General features: G+C 54.6%; 1 protein-coding gene across 1 annotated transcript in view; it reads right to left on the reverse strand.

Annotated features, from left to right (window-relative positions):
- CNTNAP1 (contactin associated protein 1) overlaps nucleotides 1–25,607 on the reverse strand; it is a 53,110-nt gene extending 27,503 nt beyond the window's left edge. Inside the window, 2 exon segments of the mRNA XM_075580411.1 lie at nucleotides 306–407; nucleotides 25,526–25,607. Of these exon segments, the coding sequence (XP_075436526.1) occupies nucleotides 306–407; nucleotides 25,526–25,607 (184 nt within the window).
- Between the last annotated feature and the right edge of the window lie 511 nt (nucleotides 25,608–26,118).

Consider the following 26,118-nt stretch of genomic DNA (forward strand, 5'->3'; position numbering starts at 1 on the left):
AAGATCAAACACACCAATCGTTAACCACAGGAACCATTACACCCCAATCTTGACCAACATCTCATTTCCATGGACTTTTTGGTCAAGTCTTGGCAATCCACACCAAAACCCTAGGCATTCTGGAATTTGTAGTTCTGCTCATCCCGTGTAGAGACGCAGGACTACAGATCCCAGAATGCTTCTGGGTCAGGTTTCTTTAAAAAAGACCAGGACGGGACACTGCTGCCATTTTTGTAGCTCCTCCTGAAACACGTGGACACTCTCCCGGGAGACTTGGATGAAGCGACCCCGTTTTCGATGCTTACCGTACAGCCGCGCAAAGTTAGAAGTGTAAAAAATGGAGTAGCGAGAAGATGCTTCGAAGGACGTGAAGTAGAGAGGGGAGATCAGGTCATTGTAGCACCATTCTGGGGGAGACAAAGAAGGGGGACAAGGGTCTTCTTTAGGACAATGTTGCCTATGTTATAACCAACTCTGAACAACCAGATAAAAAAAATATAACAACATTAATTAGACGAGGTGGACTAGATGTGTCAACCATGGGTGAAATCCACCGCCGAATATAATATGATGTTGTTCTTATAGAGCATTAATCATGTATGGAGAAGCTGTATGGACAATTGGTCGCTTCCCTGCAAAGCTTACAATCTAATTGTGGTGCCCACGGTCACAAGGAGAGGAAGTGTCACGCTGGAATAAGAGCCAGGCTCACCCAAAGGACTGATGGGCTTATACCCAACAAGTACCGACTCTACAGAGTAACCTCATCATCAGCCTCACACTGATCTCTCTCAACCACGTCAAAAACATCTTCACAAGAGCCATTCCCGGGACAGCTCTGAGGATTTGTGCACGGTGTTCTAACTTTCCCGGTCAACCTGGTTGACCACAGAGTGTAAGTTGCAAGAAAGAAGTTACATAGGGGAGCCGGCACACAGTCTGTTTTTGAATGGCCCGTCAAGCTGCGCTTAGTCGGAGTCAGTCACCCTCACATGTAAATGTTGTCACAGCCGCTATGCCATGGGAAGACTGTCCCCACCACCCGATGGAAAGGCTGTCATCCCCCAATAGGAAGACTATCCCCATCTCCCAATGGAAATACTGTAATCCCCCAATAGGAAGACTATCCCCACCACCCAATGGAAAGGCTGTCATCCCCCAATAGGAAGACTGTCCCCACCACCCAATGGAAAGGCTGTCATCCCCCAATAGGAAGACTGTCACCACCACCCAATGGAAAGGCTGTCATCCCCCAATAGGAAGACTGTCCCCACCACCCAATGGAAAGACTGTCATCCCCCAATAGGAAGACTATCCCCATCTCTCAATGGAAAGGCTGTCATCCCCCAATAGGAAGACTATCCCCATCTCTCAATGGAAAGGCTGTCATCCCCCAATAGGAAGACTGTCCCCACCACCCAATGGAAAGGCTGTCATCCCCCAATAGGAAGGCTGTCCCCACCACCCAATGGAAAGGCTGTCATCCCCCAATAGGAAGACTATCACCACCACCCAATGGAAAGGCTGTCATCCCCCAATAGGAAGGCTGTCCTCACCACCCAATGGAAAGGCTGTCATCCCCCAATAGGAATGCTGTCCCCACCACCCAATGGAAATACTGTCATCCCCCAATAGGAAGACTGACCCCACCACCCAATGGAAAGGCTGTCATCCCCCAATAGGAAGGCTGCCCCCACCACCCAATGGAAAGGCTGTCATCCCCCAATAGGAATGCTGTCCCCACCACCCAATGGAAAGACTGTCACCCCCCAATAGGAAGACTATCCCCATTTCCCAATGGAAAGGCTGTCATCCCCCAATAGGAAGACTGTCCCCACCACCCAATGGAAATACTGTCATCCCCCAATAGGAAGGCTATCCCCATCTCCCAATGGAAAGGCTGTCATCCCCCAATAGGAAGACTGTCCCCACCACCCAATGGAAAGGCTGTCATCCCCCAATAGGAAGACTGTCCCCATCTCCCAATGGAAAGGCTGTCATCCCCCAATAGGAAGACTATCCACATCTCCCAATGGAAAGACTGTCATCCCCCAATAGGAAGACTATCCCCACCACCTAATGGAAAGACTGTCATCCCCCAATAGGAAGACTGTCCCCACCACCCAATGGAAAGACTGTCACCCCCCAATAGGAAGACTGTCCCCACCACCCAATGGAAAGACTGTCACCCCCCAATAGGAAGACTATCCCCATCTCCCAATGGAAAGACTGTCAATGGTACCCAATGAAAAGACGGTAAACCATAAAAAAAAGTCTTTCCAATGGGTGGTGGAAACAGTCTGTCACCCCCAAATAGGAAGACTATCTTCTAATTTATATATTTTGTATCTGCTTGTAGGGTCAGTCTCTCCTAGGAGCAAAGTGTACTAATGGCAGTGACATGGTTAAGGGGTCAGTCTCTCCTAGGGGCAAAGTGTACTAATGGCAGTGACATGGTTAAGGGGTCAGTCTCTCCTAGGAGCAAAGTGTACTAATGGCAGTGACATGGTTAAGGGGTCAGTCTCTCCTAGGAGCAAAGTGTACTAATGGCAGTGACATGGTTAAGGGGTCAGTCTCTCCTAGGAGCAAAGTGTACTAATGGCAATGACATGGTTAAGGGGTCAGTCTCTCCTAGGAGCAAAGTGTACTAATGGCAGTGACATGGTTACGGGGTCAGTCTCTCCTAGGGACAAAGTGTACTAATGGCAGTGACATGGTTAAGGTGCCAGTCTCTCCTAGGAGCAAAGTGTACTAATGGCAGTGACATGGTTAAGGGGTCAGTCTCTCCTAGGAGCAAAGTGTACTAATGGCAGTGACATGGTTACGGGGTCAGTCTCTCCTAGGGACAAAGTGTACTAATGGCAGTGACATGGTTAAGGGGTCAGTCTCCCCTAGGGGCAAAGTGTACTAATGGCAGTGACATGGTTAAGGGGTCAGTCTCTCCAAGGAGCAAAGTGTACTACTGGCAATGACATGGTTAAGGGGTCAGTCTCTCCTAGGAGCAAAGTGTACTAATTGCAGTGACATAGTTAAGGGGTCAGTCTCTCCTAGGGACAAAGTGTACTAATGGCAGTGACATGGTTAAGGGGTCAGTCTCTCCTATGGACAAAGTGTACTAATGGCAGTGACATGGTTAAGGGGTCAGTCTCTCCTAGGGGCAAAGTGTACTAATGGCAGTGACATGGTTAAGGGGTCAGTCTCTCCTAGGAGCAAAGTGTACGAATGGCAGTGACATGGTTAAGGAGTCAGTCCCTCCTAGGGACAAAGTGTACTAATGGCAGTGACAGGGTTAAGGGGTCAGTCTCTCCTAGGAGCAAAGTGTACTAATGGCAGTGACATGGTTAAGGGGTCAGTCTCTCCTAGGAGCAAAGTGTACTAATGGCAGTGACATGGTTAAGGGGTCAGTCTCTCCTAGGGGCAAAGTGTACTAATGGCAGTGACATGTTTAAGGGGTCAGTCTCTCCTAGGGGCAAAGTGTACTAATGGTAGTGGCATGGTTAAGGGGTCAGTCTCTCCTAGGGGCAAAGTGTACTAATGGCAGTGACATGTTTAAGGGGTCAGTCTCTCCTAGGGGCAAAGTGTACTAATGGCAGTGACATGGTTAAGGGGTCAGTCTCTCCTAGGGGCAAAGTGTACTAATGTCAATGGCAATGACATGGTTAAGGGGTCAGTCCCTCCTAGGGGCAAAGTGTACTAATGGCAGTGATATGGTTAAGGGATCAGTCTCTCCTAGGGGCAAAGTGTACTAATGGCATTGACATGGTTAAGGGGTCAGTCCCTCCTAGGGGCAAAGTGTACTAATGGCAGTGACATGGTTAAGGGGTCAGTCACTCCTTGGGGCAAAGTGTACTAATGGCAGTGACATGTTTAAGGGGTCAGTCCCTCCTAGGGGCAAAGTGTACTAATGGCAGTGACATGTTTAAGGGGTCAGTCCCTCCTAGGGGCAAAGTGTACTAATGGCAGTGACATGGTTAATGGGTCAGTCCCTCCTAGGGGCAAAGTGTACTAATGGCAGTGACATGGGCAAGGGGTCAGTCTCTCCTAGGGGCAAAGTGTACTAATGACAGTGACAGGGTTAAGGGGTCAGTCTCTCCTAGGGGCAAAGTGTACTAATGGCAGTGACAGGGTTAAGGGGTCAGTCTCTCCTAGGGGCAAAGTGTACTAATGGCAGTGACATGGTAAAGGGGTCAGTCCCTCCTAGGGACAAAGTGTACTAATGGCAGTGACATGGGCAAGGGGTCAGTCTCTCCTAGGGGCAAAGTGTACTAATGGCAGTGACAGGGTTAAGGGGTCAGTCTCTCCTAGGGGCAAAGTGTACTAATGGCAGTGACATGGTTAAGGGGTCAGTCCCTCCTAGGGACAAAGTGTACTAATGGCAGTGACATGTTTAAGGGGTCAGTCCCTCCTAGGGGCAAAGTGTACTAATGGCAGTGACATGTTTAAGGGGTCAGTCCCTCCTAGGGGCAAAGTGTACTAATGGCAATGACATGGTTAATGGGTCAGTCCCTCCTAGGGGCAAAGTGTACTAATGGCAGTGACATGGTTAAGGGGTCAGTCCCTCCTAGGGGCAAAGTGTACTAATGGCAGTGACATGGTTAATGGGTCAGTCCCTCCTAGGGGCAAAGTGTACTAATGGCAGTGACATGGGCAAGGGGTCAGTCTCTCCTAGGGGCAAAGTGTACTAATGACAGTGACAGGGTTAAGGGGTCAGTCTCTCCTAGGGGCAAAGTGTACTAATGGCAGTGACAGGGTTAAGGGGTCAGTCTCTCCTAGGGGCAAAGTGTACTAATGGCAGTGACATGGTTAAGGGGTCAGTCCCTCCTAGGGACAAAGTGTACTAATGGCAGTGACATGGGCAAGGGGTCAGTCTCTCCTAGGGGCAAAGTGTACTAATGGCAGTGACAGGGTTAAGGGGTCAGTCTCTCCTAGGGGCAAAGTGTACTAATGGCAGTGACATGTTTAAGGGGTCAGTCCCTCCTAGGGGCAAAGTGTACTAATGGCAGTGACATGTTTAAGGGGTCAGTCCCTCCTAGGGGCAAAGTGTACTAATGGCAATGACATGGTTAATGGGTCAGTCCCTCCTAGGGGCAAAGTGTATTAATGGCAGTGACATGGTTAAGGGGTCAGTCCCTCCTAGGGGCAAAGTGTACTAATGGCAGTGACATGGTTAATGGGTCAGTCCCTCCTAGGGGCAAAGTGTACTAATGGCAGTGACATGGTTAAGGGGTCAGTCCCTCCTAGGGGCAAAGTGTACTAATGGCATTGACATGGTTAATGGGTCAGTCCCTCCTAGGGGCAAAGTGTACTAATGGCAGTGACATGGTTAAGGGGTCAGTCCCTCCTAGGAGCAAAGTGTACTAATGGCAGTGACATGGTTAATGGGTCAGTCCCTCCTAGGGGCAAAGTGTACTAATGGCAGTGACAGGGTTAATGGGTCAGTCCCTCCTAGGGGCAAAGTGTACTAATGGCAGTGACATGGTTAATGGGTCAGTCCCTCCTAGGGGCAAAGTGTACTAATGGCAGTGACATGGTTAAGGGGTCAGTCCCTCCTAGGAGCAAAGTGTACTAATGGCAGTGACATGGTTAAGGGGTCAGTCCCTCCTAGGGGCAAAGTGTACTAATGGCATTGACATGGTTAATGGGTCAGTCCCTCCTAGGGGCAAAGTGTACTAATGGCAGTGACATGGTTAAGGGGTCAGTCCCTCCTAGGAGCAAAGTGTACTAATGGCAGTGACATGGTTAATGGGTCAGTCCCTCCTAGGGGCAAAGTGTACTAATGGCAGTGACATGGTTAATGGGTCAGTCCCTCCTAGGGGCAAAGTGTACTAATGGCAGTGACATGGTTAAGGGGTCAGTCCCTCCTAGGAGCAAAGTGTACTAATGGCAGTGACATGGTTAATGGGTCAGTCCCTCCTAGGGGCAAAGTGTACTAATGGCAGTGACATGGTTAATGGGTCAGTCCCTCCTAGGGGCAAAGTGTACTAATGGCAGTGACATGGTTAAGGGGTCAGTCCCTCCTAGGGGCAAAGTGTACTAATGGCAGTGACATGGTTAAGGGGTCAGTACCTCCTAGGGGCAAAGTGTACTAATGGCAGTGACATGGTTAATGGGTCAGTCCCTCCTAGGGGCAAAGTGTACTAATGGCAGTGACATGGTTAAGGGGTCAGTCTCTCCTAGGGGCAAAGTGTACTAATGGCAGTGACATGGTTAATGGGTCAGTCTCTCCTAGGAGCAAAGTGTACTAATGGCAGTGACATGGTTAAGGGGTCAGTCCCTCCTAGGGGCAAAGTGTACTAATGGCAGTGACATGGTTAAGGGGTCAGTACCTCCTAGGGGCAAACTGTACTAATGGCAGTGACATGGTTAATGGGTCAGTCCCTCCTAGGGGCAAAGTGTACTAATGGCAGTGACATGGTTAATGGGTCAGTCCCTCCTAGGGGCAAAGTGTACTAATGGCAGTGACATGGTTAATGGGTCAGTCTCTCCTAGGGGCAAAGTGTACTAATGGCAGTGACATGGTTAAGGGGTCAGTACCTCCTAGGGGCAAAGTGTACTAATGGTAGTGACATGGTTAATGGGTCAGTCCCTCCTAGGGGCAAAGTGTACTAATGGCAGTGACATGGTTAATGGGTCAGTCCCTCCTAGGGGCAAAGTGTACTAATGGCAGTGACATGGTTAATGGGTCAGTCTCTCCTAGGGGCAAAGTGTACTAATGGCAGTGACATGGTTAATGGGTCAGTCTCTCCTAGGGGCAAAGTGTACTAATGGCAGTGACATGGTTAATGGGTCAGTCTCTCCTAGGGGCAAAGTGTACTAATGGCAGTGACATGGTTATGGGGTCAGTCCCTCCTAGGGGCAAAGTGTACTAATGGCAGTGACATGGTTAATGGGTCAGTCTCTCCTAGGGGCAAAGTGTACTAATGGCAGTGACATGGTTAATGGGTCAGTCTCTCCTAGGGGCAAAGTGTACTAATGGCAGTGACATGGTTAATGGGTCAGTCTCTCCTAGGGGCAAAGTGTACTAATGGCAGTGACATGGTTATGGGGTCAGTCCCTCCTAGGGGCAAAGTGTACTAATGGCAGTGACATGGTTAATGGGTCAGTCTCTCCTAGGGGCAAAGTGTACTAATGGCAGTGGCATGGTTAAGGGGTCAGTCTCTCCTAGGGGCAAAGTGTACTAATGGCAGTGACATGGTTAAGGGGTCAGTCTCTCCTAGGGGCAAAGTGTACTAATGGCAGTGACATGTTTAAGGGGTCAGTCCCTCCTAGGGGCAAATCTATAATAAATAAACAACATTATAAATAATAATTATTTTTTTTTTAAAACGCGTAATAATAATGGCAGCACAGTAAATTTGGGGCGCAGCACGAACGCCCGCGATGGGCGAGAAACAGACCCGCGGACGCACCCGTCCGATGGATTGGCCGGCGCCGGCAGCAGCTGCCGCTCTGCAGCCGGCGTCCCCCCTCTGGTGATTGCACCGATGCATTATCCGGGTTAATCTTTATCTCGGCGCCGTGCGATGACACCTGTCCTGCTGCCCCCTCACTCTCTGCGCTCGCCTCCCTGTCCTGCTGCCCCCTCACTCTCTGCGCTCGCCTCCCTGTCCTGCTGCCCCCTCACTCTCTGCGCTCGCCTCCCTGTCCTGCTGCCCCCTCACTCTCTGCGCTCGCCTCCCTGTCCTGCTGCCCCCTCACTCTCTGCGCTCGCCTCCCTGTCCTGCTGCCCCCTCACTCTCTGCGCTCGCCTCCCTGTCCTGCTGCCCCCTCACTCTCTGCGCTCGCCTCCCTGTCCTGCTGCCCCCTCACTCTCTGCGCTCGCCTCCCTGTCCTGCTGCCCCCTCACTCTCTGCGCTCGCCTCCCTGTCCTGCTGCCCCCTCACTCTCTGCGCTCGCCTCCCTGTCCTGCTGCCCCCTCACTCTCTGCGCTCGCCTCCCTGTCCTGCTGCCCCCTCACTCTCTGCGCTCGCCTCCCTGTCCTGCTGCCCCCTCACTCTCTGCGCTCGCCTCCCTGTCCTGCTGCCCCCTCACTCTCTGCGCTCGCCTCCCTGTCCTGCTGCCCCCTCACTCTCTGCGCTCGCCTCCCTGTCCTGCTGCCCCCTCACTCTCTGCGCTCGCCTCCCTGTCCTGCTGCCCCCTCACTCTCTGCGCTCGCCTCCCTGTCCTGCTGCCCCCTCACTCTCTGCGCTCGCCTCCCTGTCCTGCTGCCCCCTCACTCTCTGCGCTCGCCTCCCTGTCCTGCTGCCCCCTCACTCTCTGCGCTCGCCTCCCTGTCCTGCTGCCCCCTCACTCTCTGCGCTCGCCTCCCTGTCCTGCTGCCCCCTCACTCTCTGCGCTCGCCTCCCTGTCCTGCTGCCCCCTCACTCTCTGCGCTCGCCTCCCTGTCCTGCTGCCCCCTCACTCTCTGCGCTCGCCTCCCTGCGCTCGCCTCCCTGCGCTCGCCTCTCTGCGCTGCCAGGCAGCAGATGGTCCCCTCACTCTCTGCGCTCGCCTCCCTGCGCTCGCCTCTCTGCGCTGCCAGGCAGCAGATGGTCCCCTCACTCTCTGCGCTCGCCTCCCTGCGCTGCCAGGCAGCAGATGGTCCCCGCACGATGTAGGGGACGGGCTTTCCAGGTTTCAAATACTAGATCTGCGTGTTTAAACCCACTGAACGAATGGTCCATATAACCTGTCCCTATAACTCCTCCTAATACCCCATATAACCGCTCCCTATAACTCCTCCTAATACCCCATATAACCGCTCCCTATAACTCCTCCTAATACCCTATATAACCCCTCCCTATAACTCCTCCTAATACCCCATATAACCGCTCCCTATAACTCCTCCTAATACCCCATATAACCGCTTCCTATAACTCCTCCTAATACCCCATATAACCTGTCCCTATAACTCCTCCTAATACCCCATATAACCGCTCCCTATAACTCCTCCTAATACCCCATATAACCGCTCCCTATAACTCCTCCTAATACCCCATATAACCCCTCCCTATAACTCCCCCTATTACCCCATATAACCCCTCCCTATAACTCCTCCTAATACCCCATATAACCACACCCTATAACTCCTCCTAATACCCCATATAACCGCTCCCTATAACTCCTCCTATTACCCCATATACCCGCTCCCTATAACTCCCCTCTAACTCTTCCTATTACACCACAGACACACATACACACAAACGGATTCCCGTCACCGGAGTGAACCCTACGAGCTCCGTGGCTGGTGGCGCCCTGTTGTCCTGAACCCTACTTTTTCCAATTACGCTGCAACCTCGAGTAGTGCAGTACGTGCTGTTTGGGGGGTGGGGAGGGATAGGTGAGTTTCTGAGGATCCCCCCCCCCCCCCTCTCCAGGAAGACAGAGAACGATGGAAGATGTGGATGGAGATGAGCAACACAGGGATGGGAGAAATGGAGCAAAGTCATCCATTCAGGAGCAGTGTGCAAAGCGTGGGCCATTACATGAGATGGGGGCAGTGTGCAAAGCGTGGGCCATTACATGAGATGGGAGCAGTGTGCAAAGCGTGGGCCATTACATGAGATAGGGGCAGTGTGCAAAGCGTGGGCCATTACATGAGATGGGGGCAGTGTGCAAAGCGTGGGCCATTACATGAGATGGGGGCAGTGTGCAAAGCGTGGGCCATTACATGAGATGGGGGCAGTGTGCAAACCGTGGGCCATTACATGAGATAGGGGCAGTGTGCAAAGCGTGGGCCATTACATGAGATGGGGGCAGTGTGCAAAGCGTGGGCCATTACATGAGATGGGGGCAGTGTGCAAAGCGTGGGCCATTACATGAGATGGGAGCAGTGTGCAAAGCGTGGGCCATTACATGAGATAGGGGGCAGTGTGCAAAGCGTGGGCCATTACATGGGATAGGGGCCGTGTGCAAAGCGTGGGCCATTACATGAGATGGGAGCAGTGTGCAAAGCGTGGGCCATTACATGAGATGGGAGCAGTGTGCAAAGCGTGGGCCATTACATGAGATAGGGGGCAGTGTGCAAAGCGTGGGCCATTACATGAGACAGGGGCAGTGTGCAAAGCGTGGGCCATTACATGGGATAGGGGCAGTGTGTAAAGCGTGGGCCATTACATGGGATGGGAGCAGTGTGCAAAGCGTGGGCCATTACATGAGATAGGGGCAGTGTGCAAAGCGTGGGCCATTACATGAGATGGGGGCAGTGTGCAAAGCGTGGGCCATTACATGAGATGGGGGCAGTGTGCAAAGCGTGGGCCATTACATGAGACAGGGGCAGTGTGCAAAGCGTGGGCCATTACATGGGATAGGGGCAGTGTGTAAAGCGTGGGCCATTACATGGGATGGGAGCAGTGTGCAAAGCGTGGGCCATTACATGAGATAGGGGCAGTGTGCAAAGCGTGGGCCATTACATGAGATGGGGGCAGTGTGCAAAGCGTGGGCCATTACATGAGATGGGGGCAGTGTGCAAAGCGTGGGCCATTACATGAGATGGGAGCAGTGTGCAAAGCGTGGGCCATTACATGAGATGGGGGCAGTGTGCAAAGCGTGGGCCATTACATGAGATAGGGGCAGTGTGCAAAGCGTGGGCCATTACGTGAGATGGGGGCAGTGTGCAAAGCGTGGGCCATTACATGAGATGGGGGCAGTGTGCAAAGCGTGGGCCATTACATGAGATAGGGGCAGTGTGCAAAGCGTGGGCCATTACATGAGATGGGGGCAGTGTGCAAAGCGTGGGCCATTACATGGGATGGGGGCAGTGTGCAAAGCGTGGGCCATTACATGAGATGGGGGCAGTGTGCAAAGCGTGGGCCATTACATGAGATAGGGGCAGTGTGCAAAGCGTGGGCCATTACATGAGATGGGGGCAGTGTGCAAAGCGTGGGCCATTACATGAGATAGGGGCAGTGTGCAAAGCGTGGGCCATTACATGAGATAGGGGCAGTGTGCAAAGCGTGGGCCATTACATGAGATAGGGGCAGTGTGCAAAGCGTGGGCCATTACATGAGATGGGGGCAGTGTGCAAAGCGTGGGCCATTACATGAGATGGGAGCAGTGTGCAAAGCGTGGGCCATTACATGGGATAGGGGCAGTGTGCAAAGCGTGGGCCGTTACATGAGATGGGAGCAGTGTGTAAAGCGTGGGCCATTACATGGGATAGGGGCAGTGTGTAAAGCGTGGGCCGTTACATGAGATGGGAGCAGTGTGTAAAGCGTGGGCCATTACATGAGATGGGAGCAGTGTGTAAAGCGTGGGCCATTACATGGGATAGGGGCAGTGTGTAAAGCGTGGGCCATTACATGAGATAGGGGCAGTGTGCAAAGCGTGGGCCATTACATGAGATAGGGGGCAGTGTGCAAAGCGTGGGCCGTTACATGAGATAGGGGGCAGTGTGCAAAGCGTGGGCCATTACATGGGATAGGGGCAGTGTGTAAAGCGTGGGCCGTTACATGAGATGGGAGCAGTGTGCAAAGCGTGGGCCATTACATGGGATGGGGGCAGTGTGCAAAGCGTGGGCCATTACATGAGATGGGGGCAGTGTGCAAAGCGTGGGCCATTACATGAGATGGGGGCAGTGTGCAAAGCGTGGGCCGTTACATGAGATGGGGGCAGTGTGCAAAGCGTGGGCCATTACATGAGATAGGGGCAGTGTGCAAAGCGTGGGCCATTACATGAGATGGGGGCAGTGTGCAAAGCGTGGGCCATTACATGAGATGGGAGCAGTGTGCAAAGCGTGGGCCATTACATGGGATGGGGGCAGTGTGCAAAGCGTGTGCCATTACATGAGATGGGGGCAGTGTGCAAAGCGTGGGCCATTACATGAGATAGGGGCAGTGTGCAAAGCGTGGGCCATTACATGAGATGGGGGCAGTGTGCAAAGCGTGGGCCATTACATGAGATGGGGGCAGTGTGCAAAGCGTGGGCCATTACATGAGACGGGGGCAGTGTGCAAAGCGTGGGCCATTACATGAGACGGGGGCAGTGTGCAAAGCGTGGGCCATTACATGAGATGGGGGCAGTGTGCAAAGCGTGGGCCATTACATGAGATAGGGGCAGTGTGCAAAGTGTGGGCCATTACATGAGATGGGAGCAGTGTGCAAAGCGTGGGCCATTACATGAGATGGGGGCAGCGTGCAAAGCGTGGGCCATTACATGAGATGGGAGCAGTGTGCAAAGCGTGGGCCATTACATGAGATGGGGGCAGTGTGCAAAGCGTGGGCCATTACATGAGATGGGGGCAGCGTGCAAAGCGTGGGCCATTACATGAGATGGGGGCAGTGTGCAAAGCGTGGGCCATTACATGAGATAGGGGCAGTGTGCAAAGCGTGGGCCATTACATGAGATGGGAGCAGTGTGCAAAGCGTGGGCCATTACATGGGATAGGGGGCAGTGTGCAAAGCGTGGGCCATTACATGGGATAGGGGGCAGTGTGCAAAGCGTGGGCCATTACATGGGATGGGGGCAGTGTGCAAAGCGTGGGCCATTACATGAGATGGGGGCAGTGTGCAAAGCGTGGGCCATTACATGAGATGGGAGCAGTGTGCAAAGCGTGGGCCATTACATGAGATGGGGGCAGTGTGCAAAGCGTGGGCCATTACATGAGATGGGGGCAGTGTGCAAAGCGTGGGCCATTGCATGGGATGGGAGCAGTGTGCAAAGCGTGGGCCATTACATGAGATAGGGGCAGTGTGCAAAGCGTGGGCCATTACATGGGATGGGGGCAGTGTGCAAAGCGTGGGCCATTACATGAGATGGGGGCAGTGTGCAAAGCGTGGGCCATTACATGAGATGGGGGCAGTGTGCAAAGCGTGGGCCATTACATGAGATGGGAGCAGTGTGCAAAGCGTGGGCCATTACATGGGATAGGGGCAGTGTGTAAAGCGTGGGCCGTTACATGAGATGGGAGCAGTGTGCAAAGCGTGGGCCATTACATGGGATGGGGGCAGTGTGCAAAGCGTGGGCCATTACATGAGATGGGGGCAGTGTGCAAAGCGTGGGCCATTACATGAGATGGGGGCAGTGTGCAAAGCGTGGGCCGTTACATGAGATGGGGGCAGTGTGCAAAGCGTGGGCCATTACATGAGATAGGGGCAGTGTGCAAAGCGTGGGCCATTACATGAGATGGGAGCAGTGTGCAAAGCGTGGGCCATTACATGAGATGGGAGCAGTGTGCAAAGCGTGGGCCATTACATGGGATAGGGGCAGTGTGTAAAGCGTGGGCCGTTACATGAGATGGGAGCAGTGTGCAAAGCGTGGGCCATTACATGGGATGGGGGCAGTGTGCAAAGCGTGGGCCATTACATGAGATGGGGGCAGTGTGCAAAGCGTGGGCCGTTACATGAGATGGGGGCAGTGTGCAAAGCGTGGGCCATTACATGAGATAGGGGCAGTGTGCAAAGCGTGGGCCATTACATGAGATGGGAGCAGTGTGCAAAGCGTGGGCCATTACATGGGATGGGGGCAGTGTGCAAAGCGTGTGCCATTACATGAGATGGGGGCAGTGTGCAAAGCGTGGGCCATTACATGAGATAGGGGCAGTGTGCAAAGCGTGGGCCATTACATGGGATGGGGGCAGTGTGCAAAGCGTGGGCCATTACATGAGATGGGGGCAGTGTGCAAAGCGTGGGCCATTACATGAGATGGGGGCAGTGTGCAAAGAGTGGGCCATTACATGAGATAGGGGCAGTGTGCAAAGCGTGGGCCATTACATGAGATGGGGGCAGTGTGCAAAGCGTGGGCCATTACATGAGATGGGGGCAGTGTGCAAAGCGTGGGCCATTACATGAGACGGGGGCAGTGTGCAAAGCGTGGGCCATTACATGAGATGGGGGCAGTGTGCAAAGCGTGGGCCATTACATGAGATAGGGGCAGTGTGCAAAGCGTGGGCCATTACATGAGATAGGGGCAGTGTGCAAAGCGTGGGCCATTACATGAGATAGGGGCAGTGTGCAAAGAGTGGGCCATTACATGAGATGGGGGCAGCGTGCAAAGCGTGGGCCATTACATGAGATGGGGGCAGCGTGCAAAGCGTGGGCCATTACATGAGATAGGGGCAGTGTGCAAAGCGTGGGCCATTACATGAGATGGGGGCAGTGTGCAAAGCGTGGGCCATTACATGAGATGGGGGCAGTGTGCAAAGCGTGGGCCATTACATGAGATGGGGGCAGTGTGCAAAGCGTGGGCCATTGCATGGGATGGGAGCAGTGTGCAAAGCGTGGGCCATTACATGAGATAGGGGCAGTGTGCAAAGCGTGGGCCATTACATGGGATGGGGGCAGTGTGCAAAGCGTGGGCCATTACATGAGATAGGGGCAGTGTGCAAAGCGTGGGCCATTACATGAGATAGGGGCAGTGTGCAAAGCGTGGGCCATTACATGAGATGGGAGCAGTGTGCAAAGCGTGGGCCATTACATGAGATGGGAGCAGTGTGCAAAGCGTGGGCCATTACATGAGATGGGGGCAGTGTGCAAAGCGTGGGCCATTACATGAGATGGGGGCAGTGTGCAAAGCGTGGGCCATTACATGAGATAGGGGCAGTGTGCAAAGCGTGGGCCATTACATGAGATGGGGGCAGTGTGCAAAGCGTGGGCCATTACATGAGATAGGGGCAGTGTGCAAAGCGTGGGCCATTACATGAGATAGGGGCAGTGTGCAAAGCGTGGGCCATTACATGGGATGGGGGCAGTGTGCAAAGCGTGGGCCATTACATGAGATGGGGGCAGTGTGCAAAGCGTGGGCCATTACATGAGATAGGGGCAGTGTGCAAAGCGTGGGCCATTACATGAGATGGGGGCAGTGTGCAAAGCGTGGGCCATTACATGAGATGGGGGCAGTGTGCAAAGCGTGGGCCATTACATGAGATGGGGGCAGTGTGCAAAGCGTGGGCCATTACATGAGATAGGGGCAGTGTGCAAAGCGTGGGCCATTACATGAGATAGGGGCAGTGTGCAAAGCGTGGGCCATTACATGAGATAGGAGCAGTGTGCAAAGCGTGGGCCATTACATTAGATGGGGGCAGTGTGCAAAGCGTGGGCCATTACATGGGATGGGGGCAGTGTGCAAAGAGTGGGCCATTACATGAGATGGGGGCAGTGTGCAAAGCGTGGGCCATTACATGAGATGGGGGCAGTGTGCAAAGCGTGGGCCATTACATGAGATAGGGGCAGTGTGCAAAGTGTGGGCCATTACATGAGATGGGAGCAGTGTGCAAAGCGTGGGCCATTACATGAGATGGGGGCAGCGTGCAAAGCGTGGGCCATTACATGAGATGGGGGCAGTGTGCAAAGCGTGGGCCATTACATGAGATGGGAGCAGTGTGCAAAGCGTGGGCCATTACATGAGATGGGGGCAGTGTGCAAAGCGTGGGCCATTACATGAGATAGGGGCAGTGTGCAAAGTGTGGGCCATTACATGAGATGGGGGCAGTGTGCAAAGCGTGGGCCATTACATGGGATGGGAGCAGTGTGCAAAGCGTGGGCCATTACATGAGATAGGGGCAGTGTGCAAAGTGTGGGCCATTACATGAGATGGGAGCAGTGTGCAAAGCGTGGGCCATTACATGAGATGGGGGCAGCGTGCAAAGCGTGGGCCATTACATGAGATGGGAGCAGTGTGCAAAGCGTGGGCCATTACATGAGATGGGGGCAGTGTGCAAAGCGTGGGCCATTACATGAGATAGGGGCAGTGTGCAAAGTGTGGGCCATTACATGAGATGGGAGCAGTGTGCAAAGCGTGGGCCATTACATGAGATGGGGGCAGCGTGCAAAGCGTGGGCCATTACATGAGATGGGGGCAGTGTGCAAAGCGTGGGCCATTACATGAGATGGGGGCAGCGTGCAAAGCGTGGGCCATTACATGGGATAGGGGGCAGTGTGCAAAGCGTGGGCCATTACATGGGATAGGGGGCAGTGTGCAAAGCGTGGGCCATTACATGGGATAGGGGGCAGTGTGCAAAGCGTGGGCCATTACATGGGATAGGGGGCAGTGTGCAAAGCGTGGGCCATTACATGAGATGGGGGCAGTGTGCAAAGCGTGGGCCATTACATGAGATGGGGGCAGTGTGCAAAGCGTGGGCCATTACATGAGATGGGGGCAGCGTGCAAAGCGTGGGCCATTACATGGGATAGGGGGCAGTGTGCAAAGCGTGGGCCATTACATGGGATAGGGGGCAGTGTGCAAAGCGTGGGCCATTACATGGGATAGGGGGCAGTGTGCAAAGCGTGGGCCATTACATGGGATAGGGGGCAGTGTGCAAAGCGTGGGCCATTACATGAGATGGGGGCAGTGTGCAAAGCGTGGGCCATTACATGAGATAGGGGCAGTGTGCAAAGCGTGGGCCATTACATGAGATGGGGGCAGTGTGCAAAGCGTGGGCCATTACATGAGATGGGGGCAGTGTGCAAAGCGTGGGCCATTACATGAGATGGGGGCAGTGTGCAAAGCGTGGGCCATTACATGAGATGGGGGCAGCGTGCAAAGCGTGGGCCATTACATGGGATGGGAGCAGTGTGCAAAGCGTGGGCCATTACATGAGATGGGAGCAGTGTGCAAAGCGTGGGCCATTACATGAGATGGGGGCAGCGTGCAAAGCGTGGGCCATTACATGGGATGGGAGCAGTGTGCAAAGCGTGGGCCATTACATGAGATAGGGGCAGTGTGCAAAGCGTGGGCCATTACATGGGATGGGAGCAGTGTGCAAAGCGTGGGCCATTACATGGGATGGGGGCAGTGTGCAAAGCGTGGGCCATTACATGAGATGGGAGCAGTGTGCAAAGCGTGGGCCATTACATGAGATGGGGGCAGTGTGCAAAGCGTGGGCCATTACATGAGATGGGGGCAGTGTGCAAAGCGTGGGCCATTACATGAGATGGGAGCAGTGTGCAAAGCGTGGGCCATTACATGAGATAGGGGCAGTGTGCAAAGCGTGGGCCATTACATGGGATAGGGGCAGTGTGCAAAGCGTGGGCCATTACATGGGATGGGGGCAGTGTGCAAAGCGTGGGCCATTACATGAGATGGGGGCAGTGTGCAAAGCGTGGGCCATTACATGAGATGGGGGCAGTGTGCAAAGCGTGGGCCATTACATGAGATGGGAGCAGTGTGCAAAGCGTGGGCCATTACATGAGATGGGGGCAGTGTGCAAAGCGTGGGCCATTACATGAGATAGGGGCAGTGTGCAAAGCGTGGGCCATTACATGGGATGGGGGCAGTGTGCAAAGAGTGGGCCATTACATGAGACAGGGGCAGTGTGCAAAGCGTGGGCCATTACATGAGATGGGGGCAGTGTGCAAAGCGTGGGCCATTACATGAGATGGGGGCAGCGTGCAAAGCGTGGGCCATTACATGGGATGGGAGCAGTGTGCAAAGCGTGGGCCATTACATGAGATAGGGGCAGTGTGCAAAGCGTGGGCCATTACATGGGATGGGAGCAGTGTGCAAAGCGTGGGCCATTACATGGGATGGGGGCAGTGTGCAAAGCGTGGGCCATTACATGAGATGGGAGCAGTGTGCAAAGCGTGGGCCATTACATGAGATGGGGGCAGTGTGCAAAGCGTGGGCCATTACATGAGATGGGGGCAGTGTGCAAAGCGTGGGCCATTACATGAGATGGGAGCAGTGTGCAAAGCGTGGGCCATTACATGAGATAGGGGCAGTGTGCAAAGCGTGGGCCATTACATGGGATAGGGGCAGTGTGCAAAGCGTGGGCCATTACATGGGATGGGGGCAGTGTGCAAAGCGTGGGCCATTACATGAGATGGGGGCAGTGTGCAAAGCGTGGGCCATTACATGAGATGGGGGCAGTGTGCAAAGCGTGGGCCATTACATGAGATGGGAGCAGTGTGCAAAGCGTGGGCCATTACATGAGATGGGGGCAGTGTGCAAAGCGTGGGCCATTACATGAGATAGGGGCAGTGTGCAAAGCGTGGGCCATTACATGGGATGGGGGCAGTGTGCAAAGAGTGGGCCATTACATGAGACAGGGGCAGTGTGCAAAGCGTGGGCCATTACATGAGATGGGGGCAGTGTGCAAAGCGTGGGCCATTACATGAGATAGGGGCAGTGTGCAAAGCGTGGGCCATTACATGAGATGGGAGCAGTGTGCAAAGCGTGGGCCATTACATGAGATAGGGGGCAGTGTGCAAAGCGTGGGCCATTACATGGGATAGGGGCAGTGTGCAAAGCGTGGGCCATTACATGAGATGGGAGCAGTGTGCAAAGCGTGGGCCATTACATGAGATGGGGGCAGTGTGCAAAGCGTGGGCCATTACATGAGATGGGAGCAGTGTGCAAAGCGTGGGCCGTTACATGAGATAGGGGCAGTGTGCAAAGCGTGGGCCATTACATGAGATAGGGGCAGTGTGCAAAGCGTGGGCCATTACATGAGATGGGAGCAGTGTGCAAAGCGTGGGCCATTACATGAGATAGGGGGCAGTGTGCAAAGCGTGGGCCATTACATGGGATAGGAGCAGTGTGCAAAGCGTGGGCCATTACATGAGATAGGGGGCAGTGTGCAAAGCGTGGGCCATTACATGAGATAGGGGCAGTGTGCAAAGCGTGGGCCATTACATGAGATAGGGGCAGTGTGCAAAGCGTGGGCCATTACATGAGATAGGGGCAGTGTGCAAAGCGTGGGCCATTACATGAGATGGGGGCAGTGTGCAAAGCGTGGGCCATTACATGAGACAGGGGCAGTGTGCAAAGCGTGGGCCATTACATGAGACAGGGGCAGTGTGCAAAGCGTGGGCCATTACATGAGACAGGGGCAGTGTGCAAAGCGTGGGCCATTACATGAGACAGGGGCAGTGTGCAAAGCGTGGGCCATTACATGAGATGGGGGCAGTGTGCAAAGCGTGGGCCATTACATGAGATGGGGGCAGTGTGCAAAGCGTGGGCCATTACATGAGATGGGGGCAGTGTGCAAAGCGTGGGCCATTACATGAGATGGGAGCAGTGTGCAAAGCGTGGGCCATTACATGAGATGGGGGCAGTGTGCAAAGCGTGGGCCATTACATGAGATAGGGGCAGTGTGCAAAGCGTGGGCCATTACATGAGATGGGGGCAGTGTGCAAAGCGTGGGCCATTACATGGGATGGGGGCAGTGTGCAAAGCGTGGGCCATTACATGAGATGGGGGCAGTGTGCAAAGCGTGGGCCATTACATGGGATGGGGGCAGTGTGCAAAGCGTGGGCCATTACATGAGATGGGGGCAGTGTGCAAAGCGTGGGCCATTACATGAGATAGGGGCAGTGTGCAAAGCGTGGGCCATTACATGAGATGGGGGCAGTGTGCAAAGCGTGGGCCATTACATGAGATAGGGGCAGTGTGCAAAGCGTGGGCCATTACATGAGATGGGGGCAGTGTGCAAAGCGTGGGCCATTACATGAGATAGGGGCAGTGTGCAAAGCGTGGGCCATTACATGAGATAGGGGCAGTGTGCAAAGCGTGGGCCATTACATGAGATAGGGGCAGTGTGCAAAGCGTGGGCCATTACATGAGATGGGGGCAGTGTGCAAAGAGTGGGCCATTACATGAGACAGGGGCAGTGTGCAAAGCGTGGGCCATTACATGAGATAGGGGCAGTGTGCAAAGCGTGGGCCATTACATGGGATGGGGGCAGTGTGCTAAGCGTGGGCCATTACATGAGATGGGGGCAGTGTGCAAAGCGTGGGCCATTACATGAGATAGGGGCAGTGTGCAAAGCGTGGGCCATTACATGAGATGGGGGCAGTGTGCAAAGCGTGGGCCATTACATGAGATAGGGGCAGTGTGCAAAGCGTGGGCCATTACATGAGATGGGGGCAGTGTGCAAAGCGTGGGCCATTACATGAGATAGGGGCAGTGTGCAAAGCGTGGGCCATTACATGAGATAGGGGCAGTGTGCAAAGCGTGGGCCATTACATGAGATAGGGGCAGTGTGCAAAGCGTGGGCCATTACATGAGATGGGGGCAGTGTGCAAAGAGTGGGCCATTACATGAGACAGGGGCAGTGTGCAAAGCGTGGGCCATTACATGAGATGGGGGCAGTGTGCAAAGCGTGGGCCATTACATGAGATGGGGGCAGTGTGCAAAGCGTGGGCCATTACATGAGATAGGGGCAGTGTGCAAAGCGTGGGCCATTACATGAGATGGGGGCAGTGTGCAAAGCGTGGGCCATTACATGAGATGGGAGCAGTGTGCAAAGCGTGGGCCATTACATGGGATAGGGGCAGTGTGTAAAGCGTGGGCCGTTACATGAGATGGGAGCAGTGTGCAAAGCGTGGGCCATTACATGGGATGGGAGCAGTGTGCAAAGCGTGGGCCATTACATGAGATAGGGGCAGTGTGCAAAGCGTGGGCCATTACATGAGATGGGGGCAGTGTGCAAAGCGTGGGCCATTACATGAGATGGGGGCAGTGTGCAAAGCGTGGGCCATTACATGAGATGGGAGCAGTGTGCAAAGCGTGGGCCATTACATGAGATGGGGGCAGTGTGCAAAGCGTGGGCCATTACATGAGATAGGGGCAGTGTGCAAAGCGTGGGCCATTACATGAGATGGGGGCAGTGTGCAAAGCGTGGGCCATTACATGGGATAGGGGCAGTGTGCAAAGCGTGGGCCATTACATGAGATAGGGGCAGTGTGCAAAGCGTGGGCCATTACATGAGATGGGGGCAGTGTGCAAAGCGTGGGCCATTACATGGGATGGGGGCAGTGTGCAAAGCGTGGGCCATTACATGAGATGGGGGCAGTGTGCAAAGCGTGGGCCATTACATGAGATAGGGGCAGTGTGCAAAGCGTGGGCCATTACATGAGATGGGGGCAGTGTGCAAAGCGTGGGCCATTACATGAGATAGGGGCAGTGTGCAAAGCGTGGGCCATTACATGAGATGGGGGCAGTGTGCAAAGCGTGGGCCATTACATGAGATAGGGGCAGTGTGCAAAGCGTGGGCCATTACATGAGATAGGGGCAGTGTGCAAAGCGTGGGCCATTACATGAGATAGGGGCAGTGTGCAAAGCGTGGGCCATTACATGAGATGGGGGCAGTGTGCAAAGAGTGGGCCATTACATAAGACAGGGGCAGTGTGCAAAGCGTGGGCCATTACATGAGATAGGGGCAGTGTGCAAAGCGTGGGCCATTACATGGGATGGGGGCAGTGTGCTAAGCAATGGGCCATTACATGAGATAGGGGCAGTGTGCAAAGCGTGGGCCATTACATGAGATGGGGGCAGTGTGCAAAGCGTGGGCCATTACATGAGATGGGAGCAGTGTGCAAAGCGTGGGCCATTACATGGGATAGGGGCAGTGTGTAAAGCGTGGGCCGTTACATGAGATGGGAGCAGTGTGCAAAGCGTGGGCCATTACATGGGATGGGGGCAGTGTGTAAAGCGTGGGCCATTACATGAGATGGGGGCAGTGTGCAAAGCGTGGGCCGTTACATGAGATGGGGGCAGTGTGCAAAGCGTGGGCCATTACATGAGATAGGGGCAGTGTGCAAAGCGTGGGCCATTACATGAGATGGGAGCAGTGTGCAAAGCGTGGGCCATTACATGGGATGGGGGCAGTGTGCAAAGCGTGTGCCATTACATGAGATGGGAGCAGTGTGCAAAGCGTGGGCCATTACATGAGATAGGGGCAGTGTGCAAAGCGTGGGCCATTACATGAGATGGGGGCAGTGTGCAAAGCGTGGGCCATTACATGAGATGGGGGCAGTGTGCAAAGCGTGGGCCATTACATGAGATGGGGGCAGTGTGCAAAGCGTGGGCCATTACATGAGATGGGGGCAGTGTGCAAAGCGTGGGCCATTACATGAGACGGGGGCAGTGTGCAAAGCGTGGGCCATTACATGAGATGGGGGCAGTGTGCAAAGCGTGGGCCATTACATGAGATAGGGGCAGTGTGCAAAGTGTGGGCCATTACATGAGATGGGAGCAGTGTGCAAAGCGTGGGCCATTACATGAGATGGGGGCAGCGTGCAAAGCGTGGGCCATTACATGAGATGGGAGCAGTGTGCAAAGCGTGGGCCATTACATGAGATGGGGGCAGTGTGCAAAGCGTGGGCCATTACATGAGATGGGGGCAGCGTGCAAAGCGTGGGCCATTACATGAGATGGGGGCAGTGTGCAAAGCGTGGGCCATTACATGAGATAGGGGCAGTGTGCAAAGCGTGGGCCATTACATGAGATGGGAGCAGTGTGCAAAGCGTGGGCCATTACATGGGATAGGGGGCAGTGTGCAAAGCGTGGGCCATTACATGGGATAGGGGGCAGTGTGCAAAGCGTGGGCCATTACATGGGATGGGGGCAGTGTGCAAAGCGTGGGCCATTACATGAGATGGGGGCAGTGTGCAAAGCGTGGGCCATTACATGAGATGGGAGCAGTGTGCAAAGCGTGGGCCATTACATGAGATGGGGGCAGTGTGCAAAGCGTGGGCCATTACATGGGATGGGGGCAGTGTGCAAAGCGTGGGCCATTACATGAGATGGGGGCAGTGTGCAAAGCGTGGGCCATTGCATGGGATGGGAGCAGTGTGCAAAGCGTGGGCCATTACATGAGATGGGGGCAGTGTGCAAAGCGTGGGCCATTACATGGGATGGGGGCAGTGTGCAAAGCGTGGGCCATTACATGAGATAGGGGCAGTGTGCAAAGCGTGGGCCATTACATGAGATAGGGGCAGTGTGCAAAGCGTGGGCCATTACATGAGATGGGGGCAGTGTGCAAAGCGTGGGCCATTACATGAGATGGGAGCAGTGTGCAAAGCGTGGGCCATTACATGAGATGGGGGCAGTGTGCAAAGCGTGGGCCATTACATGAGATGGGGGCAGTGTGCAAAGCGTGGGCCATTACATGAGATAGGGGCAGTGTGCAAAGCGTGGGCCATTACATGGGATGGGGGCAGTGTGCAAAGCGTGGGCCATTACATGGGATGGGGGCAGTGTGCAAAGAGTGGGCCATTACATGAGATGGGGGCAGTGTGCAAAGCGTGGGCCATTACATGAGATAGGGGCAGTGTGCAAAGCGTGGGCCATTACATGAGATGGGAGCAGTGTGCAAAGCGTGGGCCATTACATGGGATAGGGGGCAGTGTGCAAAGCGTGGGCCATTACATGGGATAGGGGGCAGTGTGCAAAGCGTGGGCCATTACATGGGATGGGGGCAGTGTGCAAAGCGTGGGCCATTACATGAGATGGGGGCAGTGTGCAAAGCGTGGGCCATTACATGAGATGGGAGCAGTGTGCAAAGCGTGGGCCATTACATGAGATGGGAGCAGTGTGCAAAGCGTTGGCCATTACATGAGATGGGAGCAGTGTGCAAAGCGTGGGCCATTACATGAGATGGGGGCAGTGTGCAAAGCGTGGGCCATTACATGGGATAGGGGCAGTGTGCAAAGCGTGGGCCATTACATGAGATGGGGGCAGTGTGCAAAGCGTGGGCCATTACATGAGATGGGGGCAGTGTGCAAAGCGTGGGCCATTACATGGGATGGGGGCAGTGTGCAAAGCGTGGGCCATTACATGAGATGGGGGCAGTGTGCAAAGCGTGGGCCATTACATGAGATGGGGGCAGTGTACAAAGCGTGGGCCATTACATGAGATGGGGGCAGTGTGCAAAGCGTGGGCCATTACATGGGATGGGGGCAGTGTGCAAAGCGTGGGCCATTACATGAGATAGGGGCAGTGTGCAAAGCGTGGGCCATTACATGGGATAGGGGGCAGTGTGTAAAGCGTGGGCCGTTACATGAGATGGGGGCAATGTGCAAAGCGTGGGCCATTACATGAGATAGGGGCAGTGTGCAAAGCGTGGGCCATTACATGGGATAGGGGGCAGTGTGTAAAGCGTGGGCCGTTACATGAGATGGGGGCAATGTGCAAAGCGTGGGCCATTACATGAGATGGGGGCAGTGTGCAAAGCGTGGGCCATTACATGAGATGGGAGCAGTGTGCAAAGCGTGGGCCATTACATGAGATAGGGGCAGTGTGCAAAGCGTGGGCCATTACATGAGATGGGGGCAGTGTGCAAAGCGTGGGCCATTACATGAGATGGGAGCAGTGTGCAAAGCGTGGGCCATTACATGAGATGGGGGCAGTGTGCAAAGCGTGGGCCATTACATGAGATGGGGGCAGTGTGCAAAGCGTGGGCCATTACATGAGATAGGGGCAGTGTGCAAAGCGTGGGCCATTACATGGGATGGGGGCAGTGTGCAAAGCGTGGGCCATTACATGGGATGGGGGCAGTGTGCAAAGAGTGGGCCATTACATGAGATGGGGGCAGTGTGCAAAGCGTGGGCCATTGCATGGGATGGGGGCAGTGTGCAAAGAGTGGGCCATTACATGAGATAGGGGCAGTGTGCAAAGCGTGGGCCATTACATGAGATAGGAGCAGTGTGCAAAGCGTGGGCCATTACATGGGATGGGGGCAGTGTGCAAAGAGTGGGCCATTACATGAGATAGGGGCAGTGTGCAAAGCGTGGGCCATTACATGAGATAGGAGCAGTGTGCAAAGCGTGGGCCATTGCATGGGATGGGAGCAGTGTGCAAAGCGTGGGCCATTGCATGGGATAGGAGCAGTGTGCAAAGCGTGGGCCATTACATGGGATAGGAGCAGTGTGCAAAGCGTGGGCCATTACATGAGATAGGGGCAGTGTGCAAAGCGTGGGCCATTGCATGGGATAGGGGCAGTGTGCAAAGCGTGGGCCGTTACATGGGATGGCACAGACGGCACATTCTGCTTAGTCAGTGTGGATAAGACATGCAAAGACTCAGTCCCAGGTAGGTAAGGAACCTCTCCCGGGGGCCAGGGGCCGGGGGGCGGCCTTCTCCGACACAGGGGTGGGGTTAGCCAATTACAGAGGCGGTGAAAAGGGGTCAAGAGCATTTTTAGGCAGATGAGACCTGAGACAAACACACAGCTGCAGTGTGGACTAAAACAGATCTCTGTCAACACACACACACACAATGGGAATACACATACACACCCATATAATGAGGGTATGTGCGCACAACGTCCTTCAGTAAGGACACACGCCATGCCTCTACTATGTAGCCTCACACGACCTCCGGTAAGGACACACGCCCTGCAATGGTGGATCATACCTACATCCTCTTCTCTCGTGTGTATATAAAGACTGGGACAACACTACGACACAGGTGTACATCTAACCCTCGTGATTACAGGTAACACCCGCATCTAGCCCTCTCCGTGGATATAACACACATATTGCTCTTTCCAGCGAGGTCACGACCAAATGTCCATCCCCAGCGTGGTCACGACCAAATGTCCATCCCCAGCGTGGTCACGTCCATGTACCCATCCCCAGCATGGTCACGCCCATATACCCATCCCCAGCGTGGTCACGCTCATGTACCCATCCCCAGCGTGGTCACGCCCATATACCCATCCCCAGCGATGTCATGCCCATGTACCCATATCCAGCGTGGTCATGCCCATGTACCCATCCCCAGCGAGGTCACGCTCATGTACCCATCCCCAGCGTGGTAACGCTCATGTACCCATCCCCAGCGAGGTCACACCCATGTACCCATCCCCAGCGAGGTCACACCCATGTACCTATCTCCAGCGTGGTCACGCCCATGTACCCATCCCCAGAGTGGTCATGCCATATACCCATCCCCAGCGTGGTCACTCCCATGTACCCATCCCCAGCGAGGTCACACCCATGTACCCATCTCCAGCTAGGTCACGCCCATGTACCCATCCCCAGCGAGGTCACGCCCATGTACCCATCTCCAGCGTTGTCACGCCCATGCACCCATCCCCAGCGAGGTCACGCCCATGTACCCATCACCAGCGTTGTCACGCCCATGTACCCATCCCAGCGTGGTCACGCCCATGTACCCATCACCAGCGTTGTCACGCCCATGCACCCATCCCCAGCGAGGTCACGCCCATGTACCCATCACCAGCGTTGTCACGCCCATGTACCCATCCCAGCGTGGTCACGCCCATGTACCCATCCCCAGCGTGGTCATGCCATATACCCAACACCAGCGTGGTCACGCCCATGTACCCATCCCCAGCAAGGTCACACCCATGTACCCATCTCCAGCGAGGTCACGCCCATGTACCCATCCCCAGCGTGGTCACGCCCATGTACCCATCCCCAGCGAGTTCACACCCATGTACCCATCCCCAGCGAGGTC

This window comes from Ascaphus truei, chromosome 23, assembly GCF_040206685.1.
Source record: "Ascaphus truei isolate aAscTru1 chromosome 23, aAscTru1.hap1, whole genome shotgun sequence".
Classification (NCBI taxonomy): domain Eukaryota; kingdom Metazoa; phylum Chordata; class Amphibia; order Anura; family Ascaphidae; genus Ascaphus; species Ascaphus truei.